Source organism: Archocentrus centrarchus, chromosome 17, assembly GCF_007364275.1.
Source record: "Archocentrus centrarchus isolate MPI-CPG fArcCen1 chromosome 17, fArcCen1, whole genome shotgun sequence".
NCBI classification, from domain to species: Eukaryota; Metazoa; Chordata; class Actinopteri; order Cichliformes; family Cichlidae; genus Archocentrus; species Archocentrus centrarchus.
Window position 1 is genome coordinate 8,604,317 of NC_044362.1, and position 12,909 is coordinate 8,617,225.

General features: G+C 42.5%; 1 protein-coding gene across 1 annotated transcript; it reads right to left on the reverse strand.

The window, feature by feature from the left end:
* Positions 1-54: 54 nt before the first annotated feature.
* Positions 55-12,387, reverse strand: LOC115795338 (amyloid beta A4 precursor protein-binding family B member 1-interacting protein-like). Its single transcript, XM_030751180.1, has 13 exons — positions 12,252-12,387; positions 8,740-8,799; positions 7,229-7,316; positions 6,837-7,048; positions 6,674-6,745; positions 6,432-6,591; positions 6,157-6,278; positions 5,988-6,062; positions 5,760-5,903; positions 3,818-3,928; positions 2,487-2,585; positions 2,183-2,267; positions 55-355 (listed from the first exon to the last, which is right to left on the reverse strand). Exons 1-13 carry the CDS (start codon positions 12,279-12,281, stop codon positions 216-218), a joined length of 1,398 nt encoding a protein of 465 aa, XP_030607040.1. The 5' UTR covers positions 12,282-12,387; the 3' UTR covers positions 55-215.
* Positions 12,388-12,909: the final 522 nt, after the last annotated feature.

A 12,909-nucleotide genomic window follows, 5' to 3' on the forward strand; every position in this document is an offset into this window, starting at 1 on the left:
AGCTGCAGCATGCTGTAAACATGCTGTCTACTGTATGTTTGTGCCCCCAAATAAAACCACGAATAAATATAGATTTGTGAATAAATACATTTTCAAACACGCGTTCACATCTCACCACTACTTTGTGTTTATGTGTTACCGGAGCCTCACATTAGGCTGAAATGGCTAAATCCAGGCTTGCTGATATTAATCTTGGATGTACTGCAGGCGAAGTCTCAGAAGGATGCGTGCTCAGGTGGAGGGGGGATGAAGTCAGGTGGTGGCTCATATGGGTAGTCTTCAGTGTGGTTTGTGGTTTTGGGTGCAGATGGATCCAGCTGTGGGCTGATCTGAGGGGAGTGACCTCTGGATTCATCTGTAAGGTCACATAAGAATTGAGAAATGTGAAGATAAGGATTCAAATATTAAGTATTTTATGCAGAAATTATTTTTATTTAACTTCCCAGCTTCCTTATTTATATTTTGTCACTAATGATGCAAGAAGCGTACAACTTCATTTTACAAAAAGCTGGGGCCTCAAAGTGAACACAGAAGCAGAGTCCAAAGACACTATTTAAGGAAATTAATGGAACGTGTACATCAGATCTTGATGAATGAAATAACGTAGCAATGATCAGTGGAAACCAAAATCATCAGCCCTCCGAAGGCTCGATTTAAACCACATTCAAAACCAGAGGCTGATCCAAATTGTGTGATGTGGCTCAGCAATGTTTCTGGCCCCCGTGTGTCTGTATGCACTCCCAACAATGTGTCGCCATGCTTCTGATGAGACAGTGGACAGTGTCCTAGAGGATCTCTTCCCACACCTCCATCAGGGCATCAGTGAGCTCCTGGACAGTCGCCATTTGGCAGCATCAGATGCACTGAGGTTCTCAGCTGCAGTCTGGTGAAAAGTGTGGGCCAGCCAATGGCCAATCATTGCCTTCATCATCCAGGAACTGCTAATACACTCTGACCACATGTGGCTGGGTACTGTCCTGCACCAGGAGGAACTCGGGCCCCATGGCATGGTCATAATCTGAGGATTTTCATCCCGGTGCTGTTCACCATGCAGCATGATCACTGCCAAACTGGTCGGGCTGAACGATGTTACATTCTCCATGGCTTCTCCAGACCCTTTCACGTCTGTCACATGTGCTCAGGGTGAACCTGCTCTCATCTGCTAATTCTCGTATTCTGTGGCAAATGATAATCAGGCTCCACAGTGCTGGGCAGTGAGCACAGGGCCCACTAGAGAACACGGGGTCCTCAGGCCACCCACATGAAGTCAGGTTCTGATTGCTTGGTCAGAGACATTCACACCAGTGACCTGCTGGAGGTCATTTTGTTGCTCTGGCAGTGCTCATCCTGTTCCTCCGTGCACATAGGAGCAGATAACAGTCCTGCTGATGGGTTAAGGACATTCTGTCCAGTTCTCCTAGACCATCTGCCTGTCTCCTCCATGCTCTTGAGACTGTGCTGGGAGACACAGCAAACCTTCTGGCAATGGCACGTCTTGATGTGCCATCCTGGAGGAGTTGGACTACCTGTGCAACCTCTGCAGGGTCCAGGAATCACCTCATGCTACCTGTAGTGACTCTGACCCTAGTCAAACACAAAACTAATGAAAAAACAGAAAGGATGAGGAGGGGAAAATGTCAGCGGCCTCCACCTGTAAAACCCTTCCTGTTTGGGGGTTGTCTCATTGTTGCCCCTCTAGTGCACCTGTTGATAATTTCATTAATATCAAAGCAGCTGAACCTGATTAATCCTGAGCTCCAACATCAAGTGAGAATAGGAAACATTTCACTTCCAGTAGTTACAGCAGTTCTGAAGTACTTCAGTTCCAAAACACTTGCAGGACGTTGTTAAAAGGACAGACAATTTTAAGATGAGTAAATGTGCCTTTCCCAACTTTCTGTTTAAACATTTTGCCACAGGGAACTTTCTCAGCTTCTACATTTGATATGTTCTTCCTCTATATCCAGTTAAATATATGGTTCAAATGATTTGCAGATCCTTGCAATCTGATTTTACTGACAACCTACAGATTGTTGTAATACTTTTGTAAACTTGTATCGTGATATATATAACTTATATCTTCATGCTGATTCTCTGCTTAAGGACAGGTATTTTGTGCAGGCCTAGCTAACATGGTTCTAACATATAACATGGTTATCTCTTTATACTCATATAAACGTACCTTTGTTTGCAGAAGATTGAAGGATTTTCAGAGAAGATGTTCTTCTCACTGCTGCTTGGTAGTCCTTATACAGGGCAGCTCCATACTGAACACACACACACACAATTACAAAGCTGGTAACTGTTTTTCAGTGGTGTTTCCCCCCCAATTTAGTACACCATAAAATCATCGGGTGACACCATTTACAGACGCTCTACACTACATATATCAGCCTGAATGAGTGGACAGCTTGAACTCAGCCCAGGATTTCAGTTTCACTGTTTATGGTAACATGAGCTGTGCTACAGACAGCGTTGAATCTCACCTTGGCTATTCTGATGGAGTTGACCCAAAGCAACATCGTGTGTTGGTCCTCACAGCAGAGCAGTTTGATGTAGGGAGACTCCTTCTGGATGCACGGATGCTGGGGAAAGAGTGACAGCAGAGAGCGCTCTTATGTCATAGAGACAGACATGGTCATTTTGTATCACAGTTCACTTAGATGAGAAAGAGAGAGAAAATACTCAAAAGGTTTGCAGGTACGCCTTTTAAAAGCCCTCAAAACACTACATCCTACATTTCCCATGAGTCTAATTCTTTTGGCAGACTCTGCCACCATTTTTTTCCCAACCTTACACATTAAAGCACAAGCTGAACAACACGCTGAGATTACTTTCTCAGGATCACAAATCTCATTTAGTGGCACAGAAAATAACCCACAGGTTGGGAAGAAGTTCTCATGGTTTACATGAAATTAAATTATATGCTTTCGTACTCTTAAAAAAAAAAAAAAAAAAGAAGAAAGAAAGAAAAAAGTAATACACAAAATAACCAGCAGAGGGCAGACCACACCACATTGTAACTACAGAGTGGGCTAAAACGGGACCAAAACCTACACGTGACTAACACTCTGTCAACTGAGCGCGTGTGATTGTCAGTTCAATTTCTCACAGCTGGGAAGAATCTGTTTGACACACTGAGAGACGGACCTAAAAATAACAAATCAAATTGCACCCACTGTTCAGTACGGGCTTTTCTTTTAGTTCCACTTCCTCACTTAAGCGCACTGCAAATTTCACTTGTATCATTTGACAAACTGATCTTGATCAGCCATATACTCCCATGAATTAAGGGAAGTGAGTGTATTATTTAACAACGGTCATTTTTGTTGATATGATATTTAAAACACATAATGCAGTGCAATACGAGTCAATATGATTCTTATGTGTACAGCTGAGTAACACTGAGGTACAAGCCTTCAAATAGCACCACCTCAGGTCTGCACATTGTTCCACTCTGTGTTAAACCCTGTCCCAGGCCTGAATTTAAATATGCGATAAAACATAAACCACAATGTTGCGTCATCTTGTTCTAGTTAACTTCTGGTCACTTTTCTTTTTTTTTTAATTGTGTGTATGTTCAGGAAGCCTTTTGGCTGCTTAAAACAGATCACATTACTTGAATTGGTGAGTTATCTCAGCGTCACTTTACAAAAAGAAGTCCCCAGCTGCTAATCCTGTAATGTTTACAGCTATTTTGATGTTCAGAGGGATGCAGTTGCAGTAACAGCCTATAAACAGAAAGAACCTTGAAGAAACGTGAAAGTTGCATGAAGTGCTTTTCCTTGCCATCGCCACTTAAAGTTTCTGAGCTGACCTTTAGCATGAAGCAGAAGTTGGTGGGAGCTCTGTACTTCTGTTTGTAGTCGCTGGTGGTATAGATGCTGACTTTTTCGAAATGGACGAAGCAGGCGAGATCAGTGGAAGACTGGAATAGAGAAAAACTGGATATTATGGCTACAGTACATGGCAGAACAGAAGACCACAAACAGACAGAGCCCTCTTAGTGGAAGATTCCAGTATTGGCATCTGTATAAATGCAGTTTGTGATTTTGTCTTCTTGTTTATGAGTGCTGTGTGGTAGGTTTTAAAACCAAGGCAGGCAGCAGTTTGATGCAAATCCATTTGTCTGTAAATTAAAAAAAAAAAAAAAAAGTTCACAGTGTAGTGCATTGACATTTGTTCCCTTTTAAAATTTTAATGTTTAACACATCATGTTCACACATTAAACCACAGTGATAAAGATGCTGTTGTTCAATTTAAACTTCAGTCACATTTCTTGGAACTAAAGGTGACGGCTCTTTTTATTTATTCATTTTGTCCTTCTTCTTGGGCTCATTGTCATGTAAGCGCAGAAGACACCCGTGTCTGCTTCATCCATGCCGCCTCGGCCTTGGATGATTCCTTTTCGCTCTTTTATGTTTGTGATTTGCACATCTGCCTCACACAGTTTTCCCTGTTGCAAATTCTCCCATTTGGCCGAGTTTTGGTGTCAGCCTGAACGGGGGGTGTTTTTCCGCTCCGTCTTAGTGACAAAGACATGTTTCCTTTTAGCGACGGCAAGGCCTCAATTCAGACTGTCCATTTTAATTTCTCCAGCTCTGCGATGCCTGACTGCTCAGATGTATGCTATTATGGATTTCACACGCAGCCAAAATATTCTTGATCTTTGTCAAGGCCACTGCTGTTAAACTTGTTTTATCAATATAACTCAGTTCAATTCAATTTTAATTATGTAGCGCCAAATCACACCAACAGTCACCTCAAGGCGTATTGTACTGTAAAGTAAAGACCCTACAGTAATAGAGAGAAAACCCCAACAATCAGACGACCCCCCCCCCCCCCTGTGAGCAAGCACTTGAGAACAGCAGGAAGGAAAAACTCCCTTTTAACAGGAATACACCTCCAGCAGAACCAGGCTCAGGGAGGGGCAGCCATACTGTGCACCATTTACCAACATTGCACAAATATGCACAGAAATGTCTGACTCAACATTCATGTAGCTGCCTCCTCCACTGGTTAGCTTAGCCCACAGCAAACGCTAAGCAGAGAAGCATCAGATAGCACACTGCTGTTGTTTTACAGCACAGATGTAGGTGTCACAGCTGCATCTGGCCTGTGAGATGTGCCCTTATGAAAATCCACTATTATTTACAGCCAGAAGGTTGTGACAGAACTGAACAGACAACTGGCTTTTTACATTGTAGTCACAGACAGTTTAACATCTATAGATAAAGGTCTTGTGCCTCAACTGACCATGAAAAATGAAGCCAATACGGAAGTGAAAACCTGCATGCTGTCTGAAGGCCACCAGATGGCGATAACTGTGTTTTCAAAAAGACAAAAGTTCTTTTAAAATGATGATGGCATCTCCAGGCTTCAGGACGGGACTTCAGAAACCAAAGGGTGTCATCATCTTTGTACTGCTTATGATTTTCGTCAGTTCATACAGCACGACATCACCAAAATACAAAAACAAACAAACAAAAAACTACATGTCGCCTGTATATATCTGTGGTTTTCAGCAGGTTAGGTGTGAGGCAGTCCGGGTTGAGCCTAGCCTCGTCTAAAACAGCTAGACTGGTGTAAACTATAGTTGGGTTTACTGTATTTATTCTCATGATCACAGCCAATATAAAGTTCTCTCAATGTCTTTGTAGGAAATTGTTTTACCTACTCAGGTTGCTAAAGGTAACCTGAGTCTCACCTAACTGTTGTCCACTGAGCAACAAGACATTAGAAATGTAGATTTTCTATACCTTCGATTTTCCCTTGGGCACATAGTAGATGCCCGAGGCCCTGAGCATGAAGTATCGTGGTTTCCAAACCTTCTTCCCATCTTCTTTGAGGTAGAGTGTGCCCTCAAGGTCAGGAACAATCAGAGTTGAACCCCCGAAATTCTCCTGCAGCGTCAGAGGAATGGCACGAAATGCAAAATATGAAAAGTGATGTCATCGGTAAGATGCAAGTGTGGTACTGTGACTGACCTTGACTAGGAGATCTTTAGCCTGCTGGTTAATCTCACTCAAAGCTTCCTTCTTCTTTTTCCACAAGTAAAATAGCTTCATGGTGAGAAAAGCACAATTTACTGACTGAGCATTATAACATGTAATCACACTTTATCCATGAAGACACAGCAGGCGCTCTGTTACTCACCTGAGGGTCCGTGAACATCACATACTTTTGGGGTCTTAACACGAAATAGAGTTTGTTCTGACTGTGCCGAGTCCAAGCAGACAGCGGCTCCACTAAATATTCATGATCCTCAAAGCCTCTCTCTGAAATAATGGAAAAGCAAAGCAAATTATTGATGGAAACTCCCTGAAAACCTTTCAAAGTGTGAAAGGCGTGCAGCTACTCTGTAGGCAGTAAAGGCTGCCTGTTATTTTACTGAGTGTGTGTGTCTTTGTGTGTGTTTGTGTTTATCTCACCAATCTGCAGCTCAGGGTTGGTCTCGCACAGGCCCCAGTCAATGCTGCAGTCACAGTGCGTCTTCTCAAACAGCGTGTCCAAAACCTCCCGCACCGTTTGCCTCTCATCCACCATCAGAGTCTTGGAGCTGCCGTCACTCATCAGCACCTTTACTATCAGCTAAGAGAGGCAGTTACTTTAACTCAAGGTTAAACGTGAGGTTCAATGAGATGCAAAAAAAAAAAAACCCTTCTAGCCTTACCTTCCTCATCTTGGCTTCTTTCAGTTTCTCTAGAGCTAGTTTTATCTTATCTGCTTTTGTTTGGGGTTCACTCTGGAAACATATTAGAAAGTTATCTCCCTTTTTCCCGCGTCCAGCAAATTACAACTTTATGTTTTGGCTCAGTGGAATATTTTTGGGTTACCCTTTGCATCTCCCTGCAAGATACAGCTGTGTTTGGTGGTGGAGGAAGAGCACCCACTGCCTCAAATTTCTGAGTCATGACAGGTGGTGCAGTCTGATCATCTGCACCGCTGATGTTTTGTTCTGAAGTAGGGAGTTCTTGTGGGGTTGACTTTGATGCCAGGTCAGCCACCAGAGCATCCAGGTCATGGTCCTCCAATTCATTAAGAGACTCTGTAAGGAGGTGTGAGGTTTAGCTATGACCTCAAGACTGTGAGTTAGAGAAGCAAGGTTGTAAAGGTGTCAAGACACATCTACAGAGGAAAAATGAATGAGCGGCATTTTCTGGTGAACTTGAGTAATGCCTTTAAGGTTTCTTCTCAGTAATGGAGCTTCATCTGCACGACTACTCACCATTCAGGTCGGTGAAGCCAATGGAGAAGGTCTTCTCCGTCTGGGATGCAAGATCCACTTCTGGTGAGTCGGCTGCAGTGTTTAGGCTCTGCAGGGACGTAAGGGCAAATCAGCCTACATCATCAGAGCCCCAACTTCCGTTCCCACAACTACAGATGACGATTGTACATTGTGGGAAACATATAGTGTATGATCCCAGAGGTCGTGTTGTGGAGGGGAGCAACAGTTCATATTTTGACACTTTTAATTGAAACCGCCTGTGTCCTTAAGCTACTCTGAACTGCTGTTTCTGAGTAACTTGTTTCCCTGTACTTCATCATGCTCTGTCTTCAAGCTAACTCAAGTAACAGAAAACACACTGCACTCAGAGTATGCCGGGGACAGTATATCACAAGTCAGTTTGTTAAGAAAAAGCAATTCATTACAATGTAATATGCAATCACTGTTTTAGAAGTGGACTTTCCAATCTGAGGAAATGGCTCTAACGTTTCTGTTGAATCTGCGCCCCCCCATTAAAGAATTTGTTATCAAGAAACAGATCTAAATGCTATAATTGTAATTGTTAACATGCTCTGTTTCTGCAGGCTCAATCATCTTCTGTAAACAAGCTGGGCAAAAACCTGCAAACAAAATAATGCCTGCAAGCGTGCTGTTCTACCCTACTTACTGTACCTAATAACACATTTGCTCATGCTGCTGCTTAAATGACACCACCAAGCCTCTTTAGAGCAGACCTCTGTTTTTTTTTTCTGGCTCAAAGGCAGTAAAGCAAAGAGAATGAACCCAATCAAATCAATAAGTGGAATCATTTAAAATCCTTTCGTTTCTAAGAGTCTCTGAGGGTCAACACGCAACTCAAAATGCTTCTCTCAGTGGTCTGTGGAGTGGCGTTTGTCGCTGTCATGGCTTTCCAAAGAGGACACATGTCAGAGTGACATGGAGCCTTTCTGGTATGTATGATGTAATACTGAACATAGATTGAGGCCATTCTCAGAGCTGTGCTCATTTACAGCTTACATGCAGAGGTTGGAAATTGACAATAATACGCTACGCCTCAGGCTGAGGCTTCAATCAGATACAAGTCTGTAACACATTTCTTGGCAAGCTGCAGTTATATGATGAGCAGCTTATGTGCAGCTTAAGGAAATCTGCAGCGATCGTCCACAGTCCGATCCAGAGCCGATGACTTCACATGTCAGTGCTGCCTTACAGTCGTCTGTAGGACGCCCGGTGCGAAACAAAGGCCGCTTGCTGTATGCAGATAATGGCCAGTTTATGAGGAAAACACTGATTTACTTCCATTAACCTGTTTCTACCTCTGGCATTTGAAATCCGTGACTTTTTGTACACTGTCAGCATGAGGCACTCGGGATGAACTGTAATTTGGTGACCCCCCCCTTCACTTGCACCATCCTATTAACACAGCATGCACCTTCAATGTTCATCAGTTTACAGCATCACAATTGTGTTTTCAGACCTTCTTATAAGGAAAAAAAAAAAAACAACCTGACCTGAGAGAGATGATCTATCTCTCCGAGCAGGTGACTGAACATGGCATCTATGTCGTCCATCTGCCAAAAGTAGAGCAAGAAATTCAGGTTTTAGCAGCAATTCAGGGAGCAGAATAATACAAAAATGCACCAAGTAAAGTGGATCTCGGTGCACCGGCCTGCAGGAAGCGTTGGGAACTGAAAACATTTGGCTGATTTCAGTTCATTTTACCATCAGTTTCGTGTTTCTTATGCGTCAGTTCTGTTTGTGGAAACACTGGCAGAGACACTCCAGCATAACAACTGACATTTTTGTGGCGGGGTGGGGGGACAAACACTGTGCACATGCACACACGCACAATCTGGATGTGATAATCGCCACGGCAACAACAGATAAACAAAATGCAAAGCTTGTGCTGATGGCTCAACTCGGCGCAGAAAACAATTGTTATTGTGATTGCCGTTTCCAAATAAGGTCAGGAGCAACGCTGCGCAGTGTCTTCACTGTGGCTGTGCAAAGAGACAAAGCAGCGGTGTGACAGCTTCAAATGGGTTCCATGCTGCTCTGGCTGTGAAGTTGCTTCTAATCATTGTGCAGCAAATGTGGAGAGCGTGACCTTCCATCTTCTATCCAAGGTGTAAATAAGTGTTCGCTGAAGCTGATTTAATAAGGCTGCACAGCATCGATATGTTTCCTAAATAAGTGAAATATTTTCCACCTCCTGTAGATGCCATCTGCACAAGTCTTTGAATAATTTGTGATTGAAAAGCAATAGCTGAACCTTAAATGCTTTGTTTTCCTCGCACTTAATCGATGAATCCCGTAAAGAGGCTTTATTGAGATCAAAGGTTTCCATCAGACCAAATTTTTGTGGAATTCAGTGTCTGGGTTTTTCCATATGGGGGCGGCATCCTGCCAGCTTTAGGATCAAAAATACATCTTGCATGTGGATTGGCTTGAAAAACAAACTGAAGAATGAGCTCTCTGCTTCTTGCCAACTCTGCGAGACTGTTGCAATATGTGGATGTCAATACCCGTAAATACATTTATTTTGAAAAGCCACAGCTTACCTAGAAACTAACAGCAGCAAATATAAACAGAGGAAACAACAAATATAGAGGCGAGGGCGGTGATAAAAATGTCAGATCTTTTTTTTAAAGTTACTTTCCTTTTTTACACGTGTTTATTTATGACTGAGTTCAGCAGACCATCAACGTGATACCCGTTTCTTGATTTCTGCACACATATGTTTCTGCAATTTTGCTATAACAGATAAACATGCATCACTGCAGTCATATAACAGTCATGCGAGTTCGCACCTATCTTTTTCTTTAATTTAATCTCACGGTGTGTGTAATGGTGGTGGGAAGCACCTCAGCTTGTTAAACATGGTTTGTTTCCATTCTTTTCTGTATGCCATTAAGCTTTGCTGTTGTGTGTTCAACTCACTGTGTGTCTTGAGGATTAGGAATGCAATCCGATCTTCCTGTTTTGACATGAACCACAGCCTCTCGGTTGACAGTTTTGCGGCCTGTCTCCTTCTGTGGAGTTTATCTTTTTTTTTTTTTTCCAACTGGGAACCATAGACTGGATATAAAAGATGGACTTAGCATCTGGGGCAGGAAAGTGCCGCCAGTTTGGAAGTGCCTTCAACGTGCAAGGAGGCAACTGTAAAAAGAAGTCTGATTGTTCAGAAGTAAAAATGATCCTCGGTGTCCCTTATCTGTCTCAGGTTACGCGTTCCTGATGAGTTTATGGTTTGACTGCAGCGCAGTGGCTGCTTCCACATGTTATATACAGTCTCTGATTGGGACACTCTGTTACAATTTCGGGCTTCTATAACTTTAGAGAGCCACTATTAGTACTGTTAGCTGCATGAGGGTGTGTCTCTCTGAGCATTTTTCCTGAAGAAAACTGCCCGCTGTGGCTGAAAGTAACTCTAGGAGTGGACCAGAGGGGTGCTGTTGCAGACTGTAAGATTAAAACTATAAGCTAAAAGATGCTAAACTGCCCTGCAGGGCTGAGGAGTGCTGCAGTTTTAGGTGAAAGTGAGACTTTGTCTTCATTTTTCCTAATATTGGCTCTAGGCTGTATATTTTGTAATAAAGTATCTTTTTAAGACAACTTTCAAATCTAAGCCACTTTCCTCTTGTCTTTATAGACCTGCTTGTACATGTTTTGCCTGAGACTGAAGATAAAGTCGGTTTCTAAATAAATGAAGAGCACAGCAGACATCTGTTTGGTTGTTTAGCTTTGCCCTAATATATTGTAAACCTTAAAGCTGCAGCTTAAAGTCAATAACATGCAGATCCTGTCCTGTATACAGTAACTCATATGTGGTGTTTGAAACATGTATAAACCGTCTGCCTGTATTTATAACTGTACATCCTCATGCAGACACATGCATGTCCATTTATCCAGAGTGAAGCGGGACTTACGCCTCTGCTGCTCGGTCTCATTCTGTGTTTACGCTGAACAGTAAACAGACCATTAAAGTGAAACGGGGTGAAAGGGGAAGAGTGGAGCTCACCAGGTATTGCTTCCACATGAAAGTGAAATTTTTGGATCACTACGGTGAACTTTACCTCTGGACTTCTGCGTCACACATGTGAAGCTCATTCCTAACTCCTGGCTCCTTTGTCTCCTGGAGCAGTTTCATTCAGTGTTCACTATTAATTTCAGCAATTCTGCATTTGCAGACTGCGCTCATCAAAGCAAGGGCTGCAAAACCGCATTTGTTTATGAATTCCACGCTCTCATCAGGCACGTCAGAGTGTTGCTGCTGCCTCCCGATGTGGTCTCGCGCATCAACGACACGAGGAACCGCCAAGAGACACACAGGCGGACGAGCCGAGGCCTGAGCACAAAATAATTTATTGAGATGTATGTGCATGAAAGGAATCAGACTGCATTGCTTGTTGACAGTAAACCAACATGTTTTCTCTTTCCTTGCGGTCGAGAGCTTCTTGCTGTTTTCTAATTAGTTGCACAACCGTCCACTGGCTGCTGCGAGAAGGCATGTGTTTGTCTTAAAACAAAGCTGATGTGACCATTCAAGTATTTAACTCTTAAAAGCACCAACAGAAGGAAGGAATATGTGTACGTACAGTCAGCCAAGAGCTTTACATACTTTAGATGATCAGATATTAGGAAAGTGCGATCACTCCCAAAGTCAGGCTGCAGTGTGACAACAGGCCTGAAAAACAGCAAGAGCATCACTGAACCATTCTAGACGTACCACTGCATGAAACCCCCACCCCACCAAAATTCTTTCTTTCTTTCTTTCTTTCTTTTTTTTCTTTCTTTCTTTCTTTCTTTCTTTCTTTCTTTCTTTCTTTCTTTCTTTCTTTCTTTCTTTCTTTCTTTCTTTCTTTCTTTCTTTCTTTCTTTCTTTCTTTCTTTTATCTTCCAGTAAATCACTGAATTATTTACATAGTTGTGAATTTGACAGCAGCACATTTGATTAATTTACTATGCAGAGCCAGTTAAAAAAAAACACCATCTGTCATTAATATGTTTTTAGCATTCTTACCTCTTCTCTGTTGTTGACACATGGAAGCATCACAGAGTGAGTGTCATTGCTGTAACACTGACAGGTCAGTGTATAAGGAAGCACTTGTGCACATGCCTTTGCCTGCGCTGCCTGATACACTGCAGATATTCACTCGGCTTCCTGTGAAATCAGGAAGTAGGTGAAGCAGATCGGGCTCAAGTAGCGCTCGTGTCTGTGCTTCTGGCCCGGTAGAGCCACACAGTTGTTTTCACTTATTATGTCAATGTGTGGCAATGTGCATGTCATAACTCACTGATATATGCCATTTTATTCTGCTTTGTGCATCTGCTTGGAAGACAAATATGTGTTGTCCTGTTCATGATTTGAAAAAAATCACCTCTGCACCTACCCTGAGCTCTTACATGTTATACAGGTCTATACTGTAATTATATAATAACTTACATGAGTAAATTGGTATATTATAATGTCTATTATTAGCATGATCTAAAAAAAACATTGAAAGATGCAATGGTGCAAAATCAAAGAAGCTGCAGTGTCATCAGTGTTATATTTGAAGAGGCTGTACACAAGAGGTCCTCTACAGAACACACAGGATCAGAACATTTTGACTTACAACAGATCACATATTTATTGCATTCACTGCAATAGGCTACACAGAACTTATATGCGCTGTTTC